The sequence below is a fragment of the Staurois parvus genome, unplaced genomic scaffold (assembly GCF_062004578.1).
Source record: "Staurois parvus isolate SC_StPar_1 unplaced genomic scaffold, SC_StPar_1.0 ptg000336l, whole genome shotgun sequence".
In the NCBI taxonomy this organism is placed as follows: Eukaryota; Metazoa; Chordata; class Amphibia; order Anura; family Ranidae; genus Staurois; species Staurois parvus.
Genome location: NW_028318132.1, coordinates 2,365,190 through 2,389,600, shown reverse-complemented (window position 1 = coordinate 2,389,600; position 24,411 = coordinate 2,365,190). Strand labels below are relative to the sequence as shown.

The 24,411-nt window shown below is 42.5% G+C and overlaps 1 protein-coding gene across 2 annotated transcripts in view; it reads right to left on the bottom strand.

The window, feature by feature from the left end:
- The window catches only part of SGSM1 (small G protein signaling modulator 1), a 283,179-nt gene that overhangs the window by 167,828 nt on the left and 90,940 nt on the right, over positions 1 to 24,411 (bottom strand). For both annotated transcript variants that reach the window (XM_089684112.1, XM_089684111.1), the window contains exon 3: positions 8,713 to 8,788. In XM_089684112.1, the coding sequence (XP_089540238.1) occupies positions 8,713 to 8,788 (76 nt within the window). The remainder of the gene's footprint in view (positions 1 to 8,712; positions 8,789 to 24,411) is intronic.

Genomic DNA, 24,411 nt, shown 5'->3' with positions numbered 1-24,411 from the left:
TCACTTCCAAGCTCCTTGAGCACCTGGCCTACAATTGCCTAAGCGCCCACCTCACTGATAACAACCTCCTTGACCCCCTACAGTCTGGCTTCCGTCCCCTGCACTCCACCGAAACCGCCCTACTTAAAATCACCAACGACCTGCTAACCACCAAAGCCAATGGCCACTATTCTATCCTCCTGCTCCTCGACCTCTCCGCGGCCTTCGACACTGTTGACCACCCTCTCCTTCTTGCCAAACTGCACTCCCTTGGCATCAAGAACGCTGCTCTCTCCTGGTTCTCTTCCTACCTTTCCCAACGCTCCTTCAGCGTCACCTACAACACTGCCACCTCCCCCTCCCTCCCCCTCTCTGTCGGGGTCCCCCAAGCCTCTGTCCTCAGGTCCCTCCTCTTCTCCATCTATACCTCCTCCCTTGGCAAACTTATTAACTCCCACGGCTTTAATTACCACCTCTATGCCGACGACACCCAAATTTACCTCTCCACCACCCACCTCACCCCCTCATTCTCTTCCCGCATTGCCCACCTCCTAAACGACATATCAGACTGGATGTCGCTCCATTTCCTCAAACTTAACCTATCCAAAACCGAGCTCCTGGTCTTCCCCCCACCTCGTGCCCCCCCCATCTTCTCCATCACTACTAACAACGCCACCATCTCTCCCACCCCACACGCCAAAGTCCTGGGTGTCACCCTGGACTCCCACCTCTCCTTCCTACCCCACATCCAACTGCTATCTAGATCTTGCAGGCTCCACCTCCGCAACATCTCCAAGATACGCACATTCCTCACCCCAGACACCACCAAAACACTCGTACACTCCCTCATCATCTCACGCCTGGACTATTGCAATTCCCTTCTCACTGGCCTACCCAAACGAGCGCTATCCCCACTCCAGTCGATCCTAAACTCAGCGGCTAGACTCATCCACCTCACCAACCGCTCCTCCCCCCTCTGCCAATCCCTTAATTTGCTCCTGATTGCCCAATGCATCAAATTCAAACTGCTAACTCTGACCTACAAAGCCATTCACAATGCCGCCCCAAACGACATAACTGACCTGATACCCAAATACTACCCTACCCGTGCACTCCGCTCCTCACAGGACCTCCTACACTCTAGCTCCCTGGTCTCCTCCTCCCACGCCCGATTGCAGGACTTCTCCAGGACTTCCCCCATCCTCTGGAACTCCCTACCCCAATCCATCAGACTGTTGCCTACCCTCCTCACCTTCAGGCGCACTCTGAAAACCCTCCTCTTCAGGGATGCCTACCCCAACCTTACCTAACACCCGACCTCACCTAACAACTAACTTCCTCCACTCCTCCCGCCACTCCATCCCCCACAGCCATCTCCTCCTGTGCCACCTTCCCCTCCCTCCTAGATTGTTAGCTCGAAAAAGCAGGGCCCTCGAACCCCTCGTGTATTGTATTGTTACTGTCTTGTCTCATGTTCTGTCCCCCTTGCTATTGTACAGCGCTGAGCATACCCTTTGGTGCTATATAAATACTGTATAATTATAATATAAATACTGTATAATAATAAGGACTACATTTAGGGGGAAGGACAGGATTAAATGTTAGTATTAAAGTATTACTATTTTACCCCCTTCCCTCCTAGTGTGCACATTTATGTGGCCTCACAGAAGAGGGTCTTCTTCCGTGGGACCTCATATATGTGTATGTGTTTGTGCTGCAGCATGCTCCCAGCACAGAGACAGAGCTGTCAACAACAGCTCTGGGTCTCGTACTAACAGTCGTGAACCAGCAGCAATGGTTCTCACTCACTCGATTGCTATGATAGCCTGTGACTGGCTATCACAGTGATTAGTCACGTACAACCCCTCCCTGTACTCTCCCTTCTTTTGAATAGAGAGAAAGATACATTGCATCTTTTTCTCCTTGCTAGAGGAGAAGTTTGTAAAAAAAAAAAAGTACAGATTCACTTTAGGTGCGGTGCGGTTTCTGTGCAAATTTAAAGAGTTGTTCAGCAGTTCAGGGCCAGGTCAGGACAGGCTTTGAAAAGAGAAAACCACGCAATCGTGTTCACAAACGAATGACGTGTTGTTTAGACGTGGTTCCCATAGAAGTCAATGAGCCTGAATTCGCACCTGAACCAAATCGCACTGCTGAGAAAATGTATGGGACCCTTTTTGAAGGTCACTTTTTGCACTGAATCCACACTTCGGCTGCACCGCATATATGTGAACCACAATAGAAATCAAATGTTCTTTCCACATGTCATGTGAATCAGATGCAGTTCAAAACACATCCGATCCGCATATACAGGTGAAACTCGAAAAATTAGAATATCGTGCAAAAGTTCATTTATTTCAGTAATGCAGCTTAAAAGGTGAAACGAATATATGAGATAGACTCATTACATGCAAAGCAAGATAGCTCAAGCCGTGATTTGTCATAATTGTGAATATTATGGCTTACAGCCCATGAAAACCCCAAATCCACAATCTCAGAAAATTAGAATATTGTGAAAAGGTGCAATATTCTAGGCTCAAAGTGTCCCACTCTAATCAGCTAATTAAGCCATAACACCTGCAAAGGGTTCCTGAGCCTTTAAATGGTTTCTCAGTCTAGTTCAGTAGGAATCAAAATCATGGGAAAGACTGCTGACCTGACAGCTGTGCAGAAAACCATCATTGACACCATTCATAAGGAGGGAAAGCCTCAAAAGGTAATTGCAAAAGAAGTTGGATGTTCCTAAAGTGCTGTATCAAAGCACATTAATAGAAAGTTATGTGGAAGGGAAAAGTGTGGAAGAAAAAGGTGCACAAGCAGCACGGATGACCGCAGCCTGGAGAGGATTGTCAGGAAAAGGCCATTCAAAAGTGTTGGGGACTTTCACAAGGAGTGGACTGAGGCTGGAGTCAGTGCATAAAGAGCCACCACACACAGACAGATCCTGGACATGGGCTTCAAATGTCGTATTCCTCGTCAAGCCGCTCCTGAACAACAAACAACGTCAGAAGCGTCTTACCTGGGCTAAAGAAAAACAGACCTGTTCTGTTGCTCAGTGGTCCAAAGTCCTCTTTTCTGATGAGGGCAACTTTTGCATCTCCTTTGGAAACCAAGGACCCAGAGTATGGAGGAAGAATGGAGAGGCACACGCTGCAAGATGCTTGAAGTCTAGTGTGAAGTTTCCACGGTCTGTGTTGATTTGGGGAGCCATGTCATCTGATGGTGTTGGTCCACTGTGCTTCATTAAGTCCAGGGTCAACGCAGCCGTCTGCCAGGAGATTTTGGAGCACTTCATGCTTCCTTCCGCAGACAAGCTTTATGGGGATGCTGACTTCATTTTCCAGCAGGACTTGGCACCTGCCCACACTGCCAAAAGCACCAAAACCTGGATCAATGACCGTGGGATTACTGTGCTTGATTGGCCAACAAACTCGCCTGACCTGAACCCCATAGAGAATCTATGGGGCATTGCCAAGAGAAAGATGAGAGACATGAGACCGAACAATTCAGAAGAGCTGAAGGCCACTATTGAAGCATCCTGGTCTTCCATAACACCTCAGCAGTGCCACAGGCTGATAGCTTCCATGCCACGCTGCATTGAGGCAGTAATTGCTGCAAAAGGGGCCCAAACCAAGTACTGAGTACATATGCATACTTATACTTTTCAGAGATCCGATATTGTTCTATGCACAATCCTTGTTTTATTGATTGCATGTAATATTCTAATTTTCTGAGATTGTGGATTTGGTGTTTTCATGAGCTGTGAGCCATAATCATCACAATTATGAAAAATCACGGCTTGAACTATCTTGCTTTGCATGTAATGAGTCTCTCTCATATATTAGTTTCACCTTTTAAGTTGCATTACTGAAATAAATGAACTTTTGCACGATATTCTAATTTTTCGAGTTTCACCTGTATGTGAACCGGCTATAAGGGTCAGGGCAGTGGCTGTCACATTTAAAACTGGTATGGCTGTGCAAGGCCCTGCCTGCATAGCCCTGTCATTCATTCATAGCAATCTGTGAATGAATTAACTACAATTCCCCAATGCCAACGCGGCAGACGGGCTCGTAGTTCTCCACGGCCTGCTAGTGTGCCGATCAGCATGCTCCTAGACCATTCATAAGTCCTCTAGCTTTCTAACAGAATGCTCCTACAGAGGAATGGGCAGAAAGCTGGAAGACATGTCTACAGGAGCCTGACTGATCACAGGGGCAATGCTTTGTAGGCTCCTGCGTGGAAAAATAATAAATACTTTTTTTTCTACAAAAAGTATGTGCATTTTCTTTTTTTTCCTTAAATGTGCTTTTTTTTTTTAACTCAACAGCCATTTCAAATCTTAAAAAACATGAACAGCTACCTTCATTTACATTCCCCACTGACTCCAATGTATTTAGCAGAAACGGTGATATATTTGCTTTACCAAAATTCTGCAAAAAAATAAGAACAATCTGGCGTGGGAGTGAAAGTGAAAAGTGAAGTGAAAGTTCTAAATTTTGCCCATCCCTAGCTGACATGCCTCCTGAGAGAAACATTCCCAGCTATAAAGCATTCCAATGCTTGCTTTTAAATGCACCAATCAGAAGATAAGTAGGTGGTGACAAAACACTTATAGCAAAGTACACTCCATCATATTTTAAAAACTGTACAAAAAAAAACAAAAAAGAAATATAGAAGCCAACTGTAACCATAGAAAGAGTTATTCAGCAAAGATACCATATGGGATATTTGCCATTAGTTTTGTTGTATGCTCTTTGAATCCAGCTTTAAGTTTAGGGACCCATCCACATGCATTTATTTATGCTGTGATTCCTTTTGAACAGGTATTCAATGCAACACAATGCATGAAACAGACCTGCACTATTTTTGGCAATGCACCACATCAGTGCTTTGCAAGTGCCCTAAACAACTGGTAACTTTTTTACTTACTTTATGTACTCATTAGGGTGCAATTCAAAATCAATGTGCATTTAAGTGTTACTAAAGGCTCAATTTTTGTTTTTTCAAATAACATGTCATACTTACCTGCTCTATGCAATGGTTTCGCACAAAGCAGCCCTGATCCTCCTCTTCTTGGGTCCCCTGTCAGTGCTCCTGGTTCTTCCCCGCTGCTGAGTGCCTCCCAGAACAAGCTGCTTGTTGGAGGGGGTACTCTTGTGTGCTCACTCCCAAGCCGCCTCTGTGTCTGTAAGACACACAGAGTGTGGTTCAGCCCTGCCCCCTGCTCCCTCCTCACTGGCTGTAATTGCCAGTGGCAGGAGCCAATGTATCATTACAGCGATACATAAAACATCACAACATCCAACAGAATCAGCAGAGAGTTTGGCTAGGATCCTTCCTGTGTTTGGAAAGTGGATGTTACCTTGAGCAGCGATAGAAGCTGATCGAACAGAGCCTCTCAATGACTGTTATTAAGGCTAATTGCCTGCTAAAATATCTTGAATGTAAGGTCTATGAACAATACAAATATTTCTAGCATAAAATATAAATGTACTTTTAATTTTCAAAAAAGAAATAGTTATTGCATCAATAACTGATACCATGTTAGTGATATATTAATAATAAATGATAAATCAATATCAAAACATGATCTAAAAATAACAGTTATCAAACAATAATCAGCACAAAACGTAGCATTATAAGGATTCACTTATGTGTTGCAATGTGCCTCCCACTAAGGCTGCAAACTTTTTTTTAGTTCTAGTATGATTAGTGACAATTAACATGAAAAGGCCTGTGTGGTGACAAAGATTTTTTGCTTCCTTTTACAGAATATTGAAAAAATTCGGCACACACTCGGAACAGTGACATTTGATTGCATGAACACTTATACATTTTACATTTTTCTGTTGTCACACAGATAGACGTATGATGAGTAATAGCAATACCTGTGTTTTTTTATTCATAAGAGCTGGGAGAGACCATGAATGAATGGTTAGCTGCTATTCAATATATGATTTTATTCTGCTGGCATAATCTGACCTTTCGCTATTAGAGATGCCAGATGGACATTATATATATATATATATATATATATATATATATATATATGACTTATTCAATTTTTAAAATAAGGAGAGAATGCGCCCTACTCCCTTCCAGCGAACCTGAGTAAATAAGGAATAAAATGAACAGATATCCTTTGCCACTGCCAAGTAGGTAATATGAGAGGAAATGACTTCTAAATCACTACAAGGAGTGCAGATATTGTACAAACCTAGAAATGTGGAATACCTGCTGTGGGAAGGGAGAAGACAAGCGGTGGCATTTGAGCACATGACCCAAAGAAAAAAAGAGTACATATACAGCCTTTTACAAGGTTTTACTTCTTTTCAAGAGATCCAGTGGTGACAGAGTCACTAACTGTGCCTGAAGAATAATACAAACCTGCAATAAGTAATGCATTTTGACTCACAAAACAAAATCTTGCAATCCTGGAAATCATACACCTCATACATAAATTAAAGACGATGGCCACCTTGTTTAGTTTTATCAATCATATTGTAATTACCCATTTTGCCATAGGGGAAATTTCATTGAGGTGGAAACTCTAAGGTTAGCTCATGGAGCTGTTTAGCTGAAATATGGTTTATTTTTCAAGAAATCTACTTGAAATGTATGCATTAGTTTTTAGAGAAACTTTAGTGTATATTAGTTTACAGGCAGTAAATGAAATGTTCACCATTCACTACAGGTGTGTCTTCCAGGTATGGTTTTAGATTACAGTGATTGATTCACTTTCTGTGACTACCACTATTCTTGATTTAGAAATGTAACCCTTGCATTTGTGTTTTTGTGTGTATTTGATCTTTAAGTTCTGTCATTTAAAAATCTTTTAACATTTTCTTTTTTAAGTTTTGTAATTTCTGTGAAAAAAAATAAAATCATGAGGTTAATGAGGGTCTTTTTTAGCTACATAAGCAGGTCCAAGACAGTTGAAAATAGCTTACGTAACCCTCAGTAGGCATTTGAGATCTACTACATCTTAAAAAAAAGCCAAATACCACCTTAATTTTGCTATCCACATGGTCCCCAATGCATTTTGCTACAAAAAACAGTTTTGCAGAACTCTCCTTTATACTATTACAGTAAAAAAAACTCTTCAATTTCCCCTATCTCTGCTGATGTTACGCGTGTTCCACACACAAGCCTATCACTAATATAAAGAGGATCCTCCTGCGCTTAAATGGAGTCCTAATCCTAAAGCTGCTAACACTAACCTTATACCCAATAAGTGTATAAACCAATAAATCCCACAGTGTAGCGCTAGCACAAAACTAAATAATAAATGATGAATAATAAACAAATAAATGCAATATTCCTAGATTTTAAGCTCGAAAGAGCAGGGCCCTCAATCCCCTCATGTTTTGCATTGTATTGGTATTGTTCTGTCACATGTTCTGTCCCCCTCTGTAATGTACAGCGCTGAGTGAACTATTGGCGCTTTATAAATACTGTATAATAATAATAATAATATTAGTGCACAATGATCAATCCCCCTGACATCCACATCAGAGGGATCCACATATAAATATATGAAAGTTAATAAATTAAGTGTAACACATGAATTCCCTCTCATTGGGAATATATACAGTGCACATAGTGAAGTGTTATCCGTACACACAAATAAGTGAAATGCCACTAATAAGTGTACAAAACCAACTGCAAACAAATACTGTAAAAAAGTCCCAAAAACAACAACACTTATGGTAGTGCTCCAACTTCACTCTCATGCAGTTATAGTGATGTGTAGGTGATGAACAAGTGATAATCCTCCAGTGGCCAGAATACCCCCTCACCTCCTTACATAGACCCAAAAGGGCCAGCTCGCTTTGGGGATCAACAGATCCTACAAGGACAGACTCCTCCCAGGCTTCCCCTCAATGGTGGAAAATGTCTCCAGCCTCCAACCATGCGTCACGTTTAGCACGTGACTTCCGCAACGTGTCGGTACGCCGGGAGGAGCTTCCGGGAATGTGGTGATGTCACTTCCGGCGTGGGGGCCATATTGGAACACCTTTTCAGATACCCATGCAGTACACCCTTAGCATGTGGTAGACAAGCTGTTATATGAAGGATACAATGTGAGTGGGAATTTTTATTGATTTTTATGCTGGAATAAACAAGTTTACACTATGGAGGATCTCTGTTTGTGTTTCACTATGATCCTGGGAGATGCTTGCTGATAGCTGGTTGAAGGCTGGAGACGTATTCCACCATTGAGGGGAAGCCTCGGAGGAGTCTGTCCTTGTAGGATCTGTTGATCCCCAAAGCGAGCCGGCCCTTTTGGGTCTATGTAAGGAGGTGAGGGGGTATTCTGGCCACTGGAGGATTATCACCTGTTGATCACCTACACATCACTATAACTGCATGAGAGTGAAGTTGGAGCACTACCATATGTGGTGTTGTTTTTGGGACTTTTTTTTAAAGTATTTGTTTGCAGTTGGTTTTGTACACTTATTAATTAGTGGCATTTCACTTATTTGTGTGTATGGATGACACTTCACTATGTGCACTGTATATATTCCCAATGAGAGGGAATTCACGTGTTACACTTAATTTATTAACTTTCATATATTTATTTATATGTGGATCCCTCTGATGTGGATGTCAGGGGGATTGATCATTGTGCACTAATATTGCATTTATTTGTTTATTATTCACCATTTATTATTTAGTTTTGTGCTAGCGCTACACTGTGGGATTTACAAGCCTATCACTGCCATCACTTACCACAAAATGAGATGATGTGACTGCTATCTTCATGGACAAACTTTCTGGTAACAGCTTCTTCCATAATTTGCTTTACCTGTAAATACAAAAAACTATTTATATCAATAGTCAGCTTAAAATGAACCAATTCCAATTTCATGTGCAATAAGTATTTACATAAACTGCTTAAGCAGTAAATACACTTTAAAACAAGCCTTTTTTCATTTCTATCTAAAGACCGGTTGACATCTGTGCGGTGCATTTTAGGCACTACCCCTGAACTCGGCGTAACAAGTATCTTCATGAAAGTCCATAAAAGATGCAACAAGCTATTTTTTTAATGCACATGTGTGAACTGGGCCTAAAAAGCATTGTGAAAACATTTATTTTCAAAATGTACAGGCTGCCAGCTTTTTAAAGTAAACAACCAAGAGGGTTTTTTAAGGTTTCATGTGCATGGGGCCCATTTGCCCATGCAGTGTAACGACATTGCATATTATTGGTGTCAAGGACGTGCTGGAGCGTAGACCAGCTTTTTTTCAACCAGGGTGCCTTCAGGCTTCTTCCGTGGTGCCTTGGCAAAATGCCTAAAAATTGCCCAAAATTTGTATACAAGCCAGCAGGTGGATAAAGCCTGCCTTTTAGTACACAAAGCTACAGGTTTTCATTGTGTACTTTCATGACCTTCTAGCTAGCAACATCCTAACAACCAATGACATCATCAGTTGATAAGGAGGATGTTGGGTGTTTGCTCCTCCCCTGCCCCTTTCTGTCAGTACTGGGGTCATATGGGCAGCACAGTAGCTAAGTGGTTAGCACTTCTGTCTGGCAGTACTAGGGGTCATTGGTTCAAATCCCAACCATGACACCACCTGCCTGGAGTTTGCATGTTCTCCCTGTGCCTACGTGGGTTTCCTCCGGGTACTCCGGTTTCCTCCCACACACCAAAGACATGCTGGTAGGTGAATTGGCTCCTGTCTAAATTGGCCCTAGTATATGTATCTATGAATATGAGTTAGGGACCTTAGATTGTACGCCCCTTGAGGGATAGGGACTGATGTGAATATACAATATACAGTGGGGATCGAACGTTTGGGCACCCCAGCTAAAAATTTGTATTAATGTGCATAAAGAAGCCAAGGAAAGATGGAAAAATCTCCAAAAGGCATCAAATTACAGATTAGACATTCTTATAATATGTCAACAAAAGTTAGATTTTATTTCCATCATTTACACTTTCAAGATATCAGAAAACAAAAAAATGGCATCTGCAAAAGTTTGGGCACCCTGCAGAATTTATAGCATGCACTGCCCCCTTTGCAAAGCTGAGACCTGCCAGAGTCATGGATTGTTCTCAATCATCGTCTGGGAAGACCAGGTGATGTCAATCTCAAAGGTTTTAAATGCCCAGACTCATCTGACCTTGCCCCAACAATCCGCACCATGGGTTCTTCTAAGCAGTTGTCTAGAAAACTGAAACTGAAAATAGTTGACGCTCACAAAGCTGGAGAAGGCTATAAGAGGATAGCAAAGAGTTTTCAGATGTCAATATCCTCTGTTCGGAATGTAAGAAATGGCAGTCATCAGGAACAGTGGAAGTTAAAGCAAGATCTGGAAGACCAAGAAAAATATCAGACAGAACAGCTCGCAGGATTGTGAGAAAAACAGTTCAAAACCCACGTTTGACTGCACGATCCCTCCAGAAAGATCTGGCAGACACTGGAGTTGTGGTACACTATTCCACTATAAAGAGATACTTGTACAAATATGGTCTTCATGGAAGAGTCATCAGAAGAAAACCTCTTCTACGTCCTCACCACAAAAATCATCGTTTGAACTTTGCAAATGAACATATAGACAAGCCTGATGCATTTTGGAAACAAGTTCTGTGGACCGATGAGGTTAAAATTGAACTTTTTGGCCAGAATGAGCAAAGGTACGTTTGGAGAAGAAGGGGCACAGAATTTAATGAAAACAACCTCTGTCCAACTGTTAAGCATGGGGTTGGATCAATCATGCTTTGGGGTTGTTTTGCAGCCAGTGGCACAGGGAACATCTCACGAGTAGAAAGAAAAATGGATTCAATAAAATTTCAGCAAATTTTGGATGGTAACTTGATGCCATCTGTGAAAAAGCTGAAGTTAAAGAGAGGATGGCTTCTACAAATGGATAATGATCCTAAACACACCTCGAAATCCACGGGGGATTACATCAAGAGGCGTAAACTGAAGGTTTTGCCATGGCCTTCACAATCTCCTGACCTCAACATAATTGAAAATCTATGGATAGACCTTAAAAGAGCCGTGCGTGACAGACAGCCCAGAAATCTCAAAGAACTGGAAGACTTTTGTAAGGAAGAATGGGCAAAGATACCTCAAACAAGAATTGAAAGACTCTTGGCTGGCTACAAAAAGCGTTTACAAGCTGTGATACTTGCCAAAGGGGGCACTACAAGATATTAACTCTGCAGGGTGCCCAAACTTTTGCAGACGCCATTTTTTTGTTTTCTGTTATTTTGAAAGTGTAAATGATGGAAATAAAATCTAACTTTTGTTGACATATAAGAAAGTCTAATCTGTATTTTGATGCCTTTTGGAGATTTTTCCATCTTTCCTTGGCTTCTTTATGCACATTAATACGAATTTTTAGCTGGGGTGCCCAAACTTTCGATCCCCACTGTATATGTAAAGCGCTGTGTAAATTGACGGCGCTATATAAGTACCTGAAATAAATATTAGTAGAGTGAGGGAGAGAAACTATGGTAGAAACACTGGAATACTAGTCAGTAGCAGTGTGCAAAGCTTTACTTGCTTTGGAAGAATAAATCACCTCTGACTTTGGGTATCCTACGTGTGTGGATGTTGCTGCATTATGCAAAACTATTGGAATCGTTTTTTACATTTTAGAATGAGTTGCCTCGAGATTATGCAGACGTTTAAAGGGTCCCTTGACTGAAAAAAGGTTGAAAAACACTGGCATAGCCACAAATGGGTGAAGACAGCTGTTTGCAGCTTTTTGCATAAAGTTGCACATGTGCACAGATGCAATGTAGCAAGCACACATCACTTTAAACAAATAGAGGCACAAAGTTGCGTACAGCCACCTTCACCTATTCATGTCTATAGATGGCTGTATGCAGCTCCAGGACATCCTGAGCTCAAGAAATGCGATGTTTCATTGCGCTGCTCATGTACACATAGCCTTAAGCCGTGAAAGCCAATGAATAGAATATTTGTTGTGGTATTTGAGGACCTTTGAGATTTACTAACTTCACATTAAGCCCCTATTCACACCTGAGCATTTTGTAGATCAAAGCTCAACAAATCCCAGGTTTGTAAAATTGTTCCTGCTTACATTTGAGCACTGAGGTGCCAGTAGCTTAACACCAAGTTCAAAAAGGATCATGAGCTACTTTTGAAGTCAAATGGCCTCACAAAGTTCAATCACAGCGTGCAAAAATGCACAAAAATCGGGTGTTACACGTTTTTCATTCTTTCCCATAATAAAAGTTTAAGAGGGTCAAAAATGCTCGATCCTGCGCCCAAAAATGCTCCTGTATGGCACTTCACTTTAAAATTGCATGTAAAAAAACTATGCAAAAAATCCTCAAAATCACTCAAATACACTATGCTCAAGTGTAAATGTGGGTTAAGTAGTCCGAGATGGCTTGTTTTAAAGATCTTTTAGGCCTCCTGCATGCCAATGCAATAATTTGCCAATGCAATATACGCAGATGTTGCTGGCAAAGGCTGGCAAAAAGATCACAAGTAAAAATTATGTTCCATAAAGTTGTCAGTATTTCAATTTATACATACACTCTCATATGCACTTGCATATACACGCGTATATGCCTATATTACTGCACTCAAATGTAAAAATTTTTTTATGTCTCTGAATGCATCACTGCATTATGAATTATATAGATGTATGTATTGTCCCAAAAGGCAACAAGGAGCATGGTCACAACTGAAAAACAAAATAAAGTGCTACATGGCTACAAAACGCAGACACTTTTTCTACCTGGTCTGGTTTTCTGCCTAGTTTAAAGTGGACCTTCACTCAAAAACTGAAGTGGTTCTGTGACCTCAATAATGCTAGAAATTCTGCCTGTGTACACACTCCTGAAGACAGAAAAATTGCCCCTAGAGATGAAGGATAAGGCTGTTGTAGGTGAGGGGCTCGTAGAATGACCTAAGGAAGACAGTGAATCAGAATGGTCCCTCAACTACTGCACTAACACCCCCCCCCCCCCCCCAGGGAGCTGAGCAGCTAAGCATGAGCTATTGAGCTCACTGGACCCCTTGTCTCTGCGCATGCCAATATATATGGTCATTTCCAAAGGGGTACTCATGATCTTATGCAGCACTGGAGTAGGAGCGGGGTGCCTCAGTGCAAGCAACTGTATGCTGCACACCCCAAGAAAAGGAGCATTACGACTTACTGTGCCCAATGTGACCAGGACATATGCACTGGACACCTTCTGAAGTCCAAAAAGGCACAGAAGGGTCACACAGGTGCAGAAACCACCTCTAAGGCAAGGTGGGACAGTACATGCTTCAGGCGATAAGTGCAATACAGCCCTTTACATCATAATGGAACGAGTACAATACCAGCACCACAAGCATCCTCCTGTAATAAAAGTTCCCAAGTGAGACAATATGTGCCAATGAGTTAACCCCTGCCATATGGGACAAACTGCACTCCCAGACAACAGCAGGAGATCCCCCACAATGGGATAAATGTTTAAAGATCTTTCATCTTGACTTACCACTCAATCACAGGATGAGGGAGAATAAACCCCTTTCTCTTTCGGCTCTTCAGAAACTGGGTTCTGCACTATGCAGACCAAGACTCTGGGCCTTTAGGGCACCCTGCAGCTAACTCCACACACTGCACTATGTGACAAGGGGAGCGTCCATACTAGAATCCAGTGCTGCAGCAATATTACTGGCTGTCCCCACGTCTTCCATGTGGCAGGGTCTCCCAAGGCTCTGCCATAAGTCAACTGATCCAAAAGCTGCTGAAAAGCTACAGTGACTTTGGTGTAGCCAAGCCCTGACAGAATAATCAACATTGAAAAGATCAAAAAAATTACCACAGGGATCCTGGGCGAGATCACTGATCAAAAATGGTCTTGAACATATTTGGTCAATGATGACAACCAGGATCCCTGGTTGCTTTGCTTACATTCTAGAAGAGGAGGATTCAGGTAAGCAAATATGGCCAATCTTTATAGCAGTTAACTGAACCATGAATGGGTTGGGTTCAGTTCAAACTCAGGTAAACCAGAAGCCATAGCTCATCCCCACTCCTAGATATCAGCTAATCAAGGACTGTATTGTTATCAACGAGTAGGCCATTGCATTGTCTTTGGGGCCTTTTGCGCTGCATGCTAGGATATGCACATGCATAGGTGAGAATAAGCCTTTAAAAAAACACACTAAATCCCAAAACACAGATGTGAACCAGCCACACAGAAAAGGTTATTTCCATTGGAAATGCATTGTCAGAGTAAATTGTATTAAAGTGTCACTAAACTACTACTTAATGACCCTGTAATCCATTTTAATTAAATGCTTTTTTACTGTGTTTTTCTGCCTCCTTGTAACATCCATTAACTTCAAATCTCTTATTTCCCCCCTCATTTCCATTTGTTTGGAACCAACAGTGCATGTTAGTTGCTGTCACGTGAACTGCTCTTTGTAAAATACACAACCCATAGTCCAAGGGTGGGCAATCTGTAGCCCTCCAGCTGCTGTGGAACTATCTGTCCCATGAGACATTGCAAAAATCACAACTACAAGCACAACTCCCAGAGGCATGATGGGACTTGCAGTTCCATCTCAGCCACCCTCTCTTGCTTGCTCCTATGGAGAATGAATATAGCCACCTTCTAAAAGTCAGGTCACAGTTCACAGCAGCAAAAAAGGGAATTTGGAGATGAGGAGGAGGCTGAGAGGCTGATCTGTTTGGCCCTGATGGGACAACGTCCCCTACCTGGGGATACCTATCTGATTCTGGCAATGTCCCCCTACTCTAATGCTACCTTTCCTAGCACAAGCCATATTTTTACAGCCTTAAAGAGTTTGAACATGGAACTTGTTTGTTTTTGTGTTTTGAATTTTTGTAAAACACTAAAACAGAATAAAAAAAAAGAAAATAAATTAATGCATAGGCACAGCACGGCAACTAGCAACTTTTTATCTTCAGAAAAGGGTGAGGAATGGCAGTACAGGTATCTGTATCACAAGTTCACTTTCATTATCACAGTTTCATTTAAAGTTCACCAACATCTTATCTTAGAGAAACTTAAATGCAAAACCTATATCCACTACCTTCCAGTTTACATCTGTTTTCTATCTAAAAAGTGCAAAGCAAAAAACTTTAGGCAACTCCATATACTTATTCTAGTATCTTGGGACTGGGGGAGCCCCCAAGCATTTAATGACCTGGTAAGTTAGTTTCCGTGTTTACAAACCATTAACGCAAAATTTTAATGTACAACAAATTTGAGAATTAATATTTTTGATAGATGGAAGAACTTTTATTCATCAAGTGAGTTTTCTTCAGCTAATAAGGCAACTAGGTATCAACTCTGGTGAGACTGTTTACAGAACAAATGACTGCTGGGCTTGTCAGATGAGAGAGAAAGAAAGAGAGAAAAAGAGAGAGAAATAAAGAGAGAGAATGAGAAAGAGTGAGAGAGAATGAAAAAGAGAGAGAAAGAAAGAGAATGAGAAAGACAGAGAGGATCAGAGAGAGAGAGAGAGAGAAAGAGGAGAAAAGGGGGGAGGGTAGAGAGAGCAGTTTAGGCTCCATGCCACTAGCTCAAAAAGCGCTGGAAAAATAATGGATAAAAAATGCTTGTAATAGCGCGTTTTGGTAGCGACGTAGGAAAGAAAAAAAAAGCTAGAAAAAGCTGTTACTAGAGGGTTTTTTTCTGCTGGAAAAACGCTCCCAAAAACTGTACAAAAAATGTTTTTTTCTGCTCCACTGAAGCTTGAAAAATGCTACTAGCCCAAAATAGTATAATGATAACAGCTTCGAAGAGCTTAAAGTGATACAAAGTGATACTAAAGTCTTGTTTTTTGTTTTGTTTTTTAAATAACAAACACTTCATACTTACATGCTCTGTGCAGTGGTTTTGCACAGAGAAGCCAGGATCCTCTTCTTCTTGGGTCCCCCGCTGGCGCTTCTGACCCCTCCTTCCTGTCAGGTGCCCTCACAGCAAACAGCTTGCTGTGTCCATTCACACACAGAGCCATGGATTGGCCCCGCCCCTCCCTCTCCTGATTGGCTCACTGGCTGTGATTGACAGCAGTAGGCTCCTCCTACTGCTGCCTCAGCCAATCAGGAGTTAGGCTGCCTGGAGCATAGCAAGAAAGAGACAATGTGTGATTAAGAGCCAAGTCAGACGTATTCACATTGTGGTACCATCCCAGACAATCAAAGCAGGAACAAAAGAGCAAGCATAAGCAACCACACCTAAGCATAAATGTGGAACTATCTTGCTCAGAAAAAAGGGACATTATATGTACCTCACAATGGGATAAATATACAATACAAAGCTGTAAAAAAAAATAAATAATACATCCAGTTAAAATAAACATTTTACATAAAAACAATGAATATCACGATCTAGCAGCAGCATATAGCCTTTTAAGTCTGTGATGAACAAACGTATAAGATCGACGCATTTTGCTGCATTTGCTTCCTCAGGATGCATGCTTGAGATGCAATATCAAGCCATATCAAATCACCTAGCATGAAGAGATTGAAACAATATACATCCTTTCTTGTGGGGGAGAAAAGGATCACATTACCTAAACGGAACCAAATCGGAAATATTAAGCAAAGAGTAGGATCAAACTCTGATCTGGCTCTAAACAAGGGAGAGCAGGGATCAGCTTGTAATTAGGTACATAGCTGTTCCCATACGGCTCCTATCCTTGATCCAATTACACACTGCTCATATACCCATGACTGTCCAAAACTCACTCCTACGATGTTATCCACAAGTATGAGAACTATTACAAGCTGATCCCTGCTCTCCCTCGTTTAGAGCCAGATCAGAGTTTGATCCTGCTCTTTGCTTAATATCACCAATTTGGTTCCGTTTGGGTAATGTGATCCTCTTCTCCCCCACAAGGAAGGATGTATACTGTTTTAATCTTTTCATGCTAGGTGATCCGATATGGCTTAGTGCGCATCTCAAGCGTGGATCCCGAGGAAGCAAATGCAGCAAAACGCATCGATCCTATGCGCTTATTGTTTATTCATCACAAACTTACAAGACTGTATGATGGTGCTAGACCAGGGGTGGGCAAACTTTTTGACTTGAGGGCCGCAATGGGTTCATATATTGGACCCGGGGGCCGGACCAAGAGTAGATGAATGATGTGTATGTGTCATCCATAGTAAGTATAGTAATATTCCCCCATAGTAAGCATAGTAATTAATCCCCCATAGTAATTAATCCCCCATATAGTAATTCATCCCCCATATAGTAATTCATCCCCCATAGTAATTCATCCCCCATATAGTAATTCATCCCCCATAGTAATTCATCCCCCATATAGTAATTCATCCCCCATATAGTAATTCGTCCCCCATATAGTAATTCGTCCCCCATATAGTAATTCGTCCCCCATAGTAATTCATCCCCCCTATAGTAATTCATCCCCCATAGTAATTCATCCCCCATATAGTAATTCATCCCCCATAGTAATTCATCCCCCACATAGTAATTCATCCCCCACATAGTAATTCATCCCCCATATTAATTCATCCCCCATATTAATTCATCCCCCATATAGTAATTCATCCCCCATATAGTAAGTCCCCCATATAGTAATTCATTCCCCATATAGTAAGTCCCCCATATAGTAATTCATTCCCCATATAGTAAGTCCCCCATATAGTAATTCATCCCCCATATAGTAAGTCCCCCATATAGTAATTCATTCCCCATATAGTAAGTCCTCCATATAGTAATTCATTCCCCATATAGTAAGTCCTCCATATAGTAATTAATTCCCCATATAGTAAGTCCCCCATATAGTAATTCATTCCCCATATAGTAAGTCCTCCATATAGTAATTCATTCCCCATATAGTAAGTCCTCCATATAGTAATTAATTCCCCATATAGTAAGTCCCCCATATAGTAATTCATTCCCCATATAGTAAGTCCTCCATATAGTAATTAATTCCCCATATAGTAAGTCCCCCATATAGTAATTCATTCCCCATATAGTAAGTCCCCCATATAGTAAGTCCCCCATATAGTAATTCATCCCCCATATAGTAAGTCCCCCATATAGTAAGTCCCCCCTGTGTCAATTCACTTACCTTTGGTCCGCGCGTTCCTCTCGTATTCCCGCGCCGTTCTGGTCTTCAGGGAGGACTGTGAGAGGAGTTCGTCACGCTGCCCCGCCTACATCCTGGCTGCCCCGCCTACATCCTGACAGCTGCAGAGTCCTGACGTCCGAGAGGAGGGAGGGGGGCGGCCATCCGAGAGGAGAGGAGGGGAGAGGAGGGAGGGGAGAGGAGGAGAGGAGGGAGGGGAGCGGGCGCCCGGCACACAGGAGAGCCGCATCTAAATTTGTAAAGAGCCGCGGCTTGCCGACCACTGGCCTTGCGGGAGCCTAGCTCCGCGGGCCGGATTAAAAGGTCCGCCGGGCCGTATACGGCCCGCGGGCCGTAGTTTGCCCATTGCTGTGCTAGACCATGATATTCATTGTTTTTATGTAAAATTTATATTTTAACTGGATGGATTAACCACTTGCTCTCCAGAGGATTTACCCCCCTTCCTGACCAGGCTATTTTATGCAATAAGGTGCTGCGTTACTTTAACTGACAATTGTGCTGTCATGCAATGCTGTACATAAATTAAATTTATATCCTTTTTTCCCACAAATATAGCTTTCCTTCGGTGGTATTTGATCACCTCTGCATTTTTTAATTTTTGCGCTATAAACAAAAATAGACCGACAATTTTGATAAAAAGCAAAACAATATTTTTGACTTTTTGCTATAAAACATATCCAGCAAAATAATTTAAAAAATTAGATTTCTTCATATATGTAGGCCAAAATGTACTCTGCTACATGTCTTTGCTCAAAACATTCCCAATACATGTAAATTGATTGGTTTACGTGAAAGTTATAGCTTTTACAAATGGCGTTATATATACTGGAATCTTTTTCTTTCATACTAGAAATGGTGGTGATCAGCGACTTATAGCGGGACTGTGGCGGGCATTCTGACACTGGGTGGGAACTAACTGCCACTGACATCTAATATAGGGATCAGTGCTAATAAAAAAGCACTGACACTGTACTAATGACACTGTACAGGAAGGGGTTAACATCTGGGACGATCAAAGGGTTAACCGTGTGCTGTTTTACTAGGGAGACATGCTGCTTTGTATTTTTCTGCTGCGCAGAGAAATACAAAGCAGCATGACCTTTGCTGGCAGGAGCGAGACCTTTGTTGTTTACACACAGGTCTCTCCCGTCAGCTTTCCCCAATGATTGCCGGGTGCCAGTGGGGAATCTCTGGCTGGGACCCGGTGATTGACATCCTTAGCCGCCAATGACCGCGTGTGTAGGGAGGCGTGCGCGCACGTGCACCCCCTACCCAGAAATACAAATCACGTGTGTATATATATATATAAGTGATTTTTCACAGCCCTGCCACCCTGTAGCAGTAGTTCTACTATAGGGCAGCGAGAAAGCTGTTAATACATTTTTTTTCATAGTGTTGCATTTCATATTCATCCCATTGTGAGGTACATATAATGTCCCTTTTTTCTGAGAAAGATAGTTCCACATTTATGCTTAGGTGTGGTTACTTATGCTTGCTGTTTTGTTCCTGCTTTGATTGAGATTTCCTGGAGAACTGGGGCTCTTGTGGATCAGGATGGGGCTCAGTTAAGTGTTAGGAGGAGCTGCTACACACATAGAATGCATGAAGGTAAAAAACCTTGAGCCTTTAGAACCACTTTAAAAAATACGCTAGTGTACCTTAAAGTGCATTTATCCATCAATACTTTAACCACTTGCCGTCCGCCTGCTGTTTATAAACGGCAGGACGGTGGCACTCCAGGGGTGGGTTGACGTTCATAAACGGCACCCACCATTTCTAGCTGTGCGCGCTCCCTGAGAGCGCGCAGCACCACGATCCGGTGCCCGCTGTGTCCTCCGGACACAGTGAAACACCGATCGTCAGACGGGACCTCTGTACGAGGTCCCAATCATATGATCATTGATTGGCCAATCAGTGATCACATGCAAAGTAGTAAGCAAGGATGTCACTTGTGACATTCTTGCTTACTACTTGTGAAATCTGTGAATGATCACAGAGGTCATATGGTACAAGGCTATTCACAACAGCCTTGTACTGTGTGACAAGCTGTGACCAATCACAGCTCACTCAGTAGTTCTCAATGGCTGCAAGAATGCAGACAGAGAGAAAGAGAAATGATTGCTTTTACATCCTGTATGGGTGTAAAAGCTGTCACTGTAAAAAAAAAAAAAGAAAAAAAACCTTCATCACCCCCCACAAGTAGTACAGTGTCACCATGGTGACACTGTACTGCTAGGGTGACAGTATGTAAAATAAAAAAACAAATAATATAAAAAAAAAATAAAAAGTGTAAAAACAATGTTTAAAAATTATACTTTTTGGTTATAAACTAATTTGGCTTATTTTTTTTTTTACTAAAAAGATAACGGAATACATTTCGGCCAAGATTGATGATGAAAGATTATTTATTTGCAAAATTTTATAAGAAAAACACTTTTTTTGAAAATTTTTGGACTTTTTCATTTACATAGCAAAAAAAATAAAAATCCCAGCGGTGAATAAATACCACCAAAATAAAGCTTTATCTGTCTCAAAAAAATGGTAAAAAATTCATATGGGTACAGTGTTGCATGACCGCGCAATTGTCATTCAAAGTGTGATAACGCTGAAAGCTGAAAATTGCCCTGGACAGGAAGGGGGTAAAAGTGTCCGGACTGGAAGTGGTTAAAAAAAAAAAACAGTCAATGCATATTTGTGGTTCTAAAAGATCCCCTTTCTCAGGGTTCAGGACTGGCAAAAAAATTAATTAGTAATTAAAGTAAGCGGTTTGTATGTTAAGATCGCTTCAACAGCTGGTATAGCTGGTGTTTTTTCCTGTCTGTATCGTTTCTGGGGAAATAGCAAAAATTAAGGAACCTCATGAGCATTCCTTTAGACTTCAGTGATAAACAATTTTGGCAATCACATCAAGGTAGGTACCTTTACATAAAAGTCTGTGATGAATTAAAATATGAGATATTTATCTGAAAATGTATTTTAGCCCTTGATGGATCTCTTGTAAAAGTTAAATTCAAATACCATATTGAACCTACAAATTAGGCAATATGTTTTGCTTTTTTTTTTTTTATTGTTTTTTGTTTAATAAAGATATTTGCCCACTAAACCATAGCCTTCAACTGGGGATGCACCGATACCCTTCTTTGATCGGGGAGTACGAATACTTTCGGTCAAGTACTTGCCTATGCAGAGTACCAATACTTTTGCATCAATACAAAATGTATGGACACAAACTGCACCGCAAAGAATGGCATGTGATTTGAACAGGAATGCGGTACAATTCCTATCCAAATCGCATGTGGTTTCCCCACTGCTCCAGTGTGCACCTAGGCTGGTCATAGCCTAGCCACACAGGAGGGGTGTGGGAAACCTCCCTGTAGCTGGTGATTTTGATTTTACACACTCACCCCCCCCCCCCCCCCCACTGCCGATTCTGGCACCCTAGGCACAAGGCCTTCCAGCCAGCATGGTCTAAAGATGAGGTCCCTGTCCCTAGAGATGATGGGGTGGTGTATGGAGGAGATGGGGTTGTTTCACTCACCCTGGAGCAGGAGCACGTTGCTGCAGTGCAGGTACTGGATCCTGGCCAGCATGGTCTGGCTGTGCCACCACATCGTGTCCTTTGTTGTAGCCAGTGAGAAAGTCGGCACCTTGATGGAGTTGGAGCTGACACAAAGTTGGGTGGAGTCGCACTGACACAGCATACGGCACTGCAGCCGGCTGCCCAGCTCCTTCCAGCAGCACAGACACAGCAATCAGCATCCTCCCCTCCATGTATTCCCTGGTGGAGATCTCTTTGTGAAGGGGGGAGATGGGCAGCGAAAATACGAGCCTGTGGTGTCCTCTCCGAGTGCCATCCCTGCAAGGAGAGGTCTGGGGGTTTGAAATCCCTGCGCCTTTTCTCCTCTCCTTGCAGGGATGACAGTACGGGCTAGACAGCTTCTGACTGTTCTGACCAGTCAAAATCTATCTAGCCCGTACTGTCATCCCTGCACTGAAAGCAGAGAGAGCTGGGGGAGGGGTTTCAAATACCTAGACAGCTCATGTTCCAGCCCACTGCCCCCCCTTACTAAAATCTGCACCAAAGAATACATAGAGGGGAGGATGCAGCCTCCCCTGCTGATTGCAGTGTCTGTGCTGTGACAGCATGGGCATGGTGCAGGGAGGTTTTCTGCACTGCTCAACTCAGGCTATGACAAGCTTGGGTTCAAACAGGAGCAGGGGGAAAACCTCATGCGATTTGGACAGGAACTGTACAGCATTCCTGTTCAAATCGCATGCTATTCTTTGTGCTGCAAATTGCATCTAGTGATGCAAATCGCACTGCACAGTATCAGTTTCAGGTATCTAGAGCATTTCACGAGTATGAGTACTCATGAAAATACTCGGTATTGGCACCGATATTGATATTGGTATTGGTGCATCCCTACCTTCAACTAATTAGCTGATCTTCTTCGAAGCAGTTGCTTTGCTAGACTTCTGTGTTTAGTTGACAATAACAAGCAAGATACAATTAATGTTTATTTTTCCATTCAGAGGCTAGCTGTGTACATCAAAGCATAATACAGAAGATCTCAAACTATTCAGAAGCTCTCCCAACACAGATGGTGTCCTCAGAAACAGCTTGAAAAAAATAATTTGCACCGTGCTTTCAGATACTGTTTAGATACAAAAGTCATAAAAAAAAATAGTCAACAAATGACTTCTACTATAGAAGTGTGTAATAAAATCATCAGACTTGTAGAAGAAAAATTCTAGAAGTAAGATACACTATTGGCAAAAGTACTGTGACACTCCTTTAAATCATTAGATTCAGGTGTTCCAATCACCTCCATGGCCACAGGTGTATAAAATCAAGCACCTAGGCATGCAGACTGCTTCTACAAACATTTGTGAAATAACAAGTCGCTCTCAGGAGCTCAGTGAAATCAAGCGTGGTACCGTGATAGGTTGCCACCTGTGCAATAAGTCCATCCGGGAACAACAGCAGCTCAGCCACGAAGTGGTAGGCCATGTGAAATGACAGAGCAGGGTCAGCACATGCTGAAGCGCACAGGGCGCAGAAGTCACCAACTGTCTGCAGAGTCAATAGCTAAAGACCTCCAAACTTCATGTGGCCTTCAGATTAGCACAACAGTGCATAGAGGGTTTCATGGAATGGGTTTTCATGGCTGAGCAGCTGCATCCAAGCCTTACATCACCAAGTGCAATGCAAAGTGTTGAATGCAGTGGTGTAAAGCACGCCGCCACTAGACTCTAGAGCAGTGGAGACATGATCTCTGGAGTAACCAATCACACTTCTCTGTCTGGCAATCCGATGAACATGTCTAGATTTGGCGGTTGCTAGGAGAACAGTACTTGACTGACTGCATTGTGCCAAGTGTAAAGTTTGGTGGAGGGGGGGGGTTATGGTGTGGGGTTGTTTTTCAGGGGTTGGGCTTGGCCCCTTAGTTCCAGTGAAGGGAACTCTTAAGGCGTCAGCATACCAAGAGATTTTGGACAATTTCATGCTCCCAACTTTGTGTCCCAACATGACTGCGCACCAGTGCACGAAGTAAGGTCCATAAAGACATGGATCAGCGAGTTTGGGGTGGAGGAACTTGACTGGCCGACACAGAGTACTGACCTCAACCCGATAAAACACCTTTTGAATGAATTAGATTGGAGACTGCAAGACAGGCCTTCTCATCCAACATCAGACCTGGTCTGTGATAACGCCCTGGAGGAAGGGCGAAACGTGTTGATGCAATTTCCGGTTCCGACTGAGGCTTTGTGACGTCACGTCCGGTGAGTAGAACACATGCTGGTTGAGGCATTCCAGAGCCATTTTGTTGGAGAGGAGAGCACATCCCTATAGACTGCTGCCAGTTCACTTTCTATGGAGTAATGTTGATGGGATCTACTATCTGCTTCTATGGAATAATGTTGATGTGATCTACTATCTGACTGAGAAGTTTACATGTTAAAAGGCTTGATATCTTTTTTTTTTTTTTTTTTTTTTTAAATGTGAGTGCAATATGGGCATCGGTTTTTAATTATTAACCCCTTGGCGCCTCCCGGCCCTTCAAGGGTTCCAGAAGCCGGGAGGCGGGGCAGGGTTTTAGGGTCATGTGACTGCCATGATTCGCTGTCACGGCAGTCATATGATCGGGAAAGGTCCCGAATGAAAGAGATCGGGACCTTTCCGTGAGTACCGAACACGTGTGCAAGGAGCATGCTGGGAGCGCGCAGGGCGCGCGCTCTCAGCATGTTTTTTTTTTTAATAGAACGCAAATGTGCGGCCGCTCAGCCTCTAGGCCCAGACACATTTGGCCTGTTCCAAGAGGTTAAAGGTTTATGCAGTATTGCACTATTG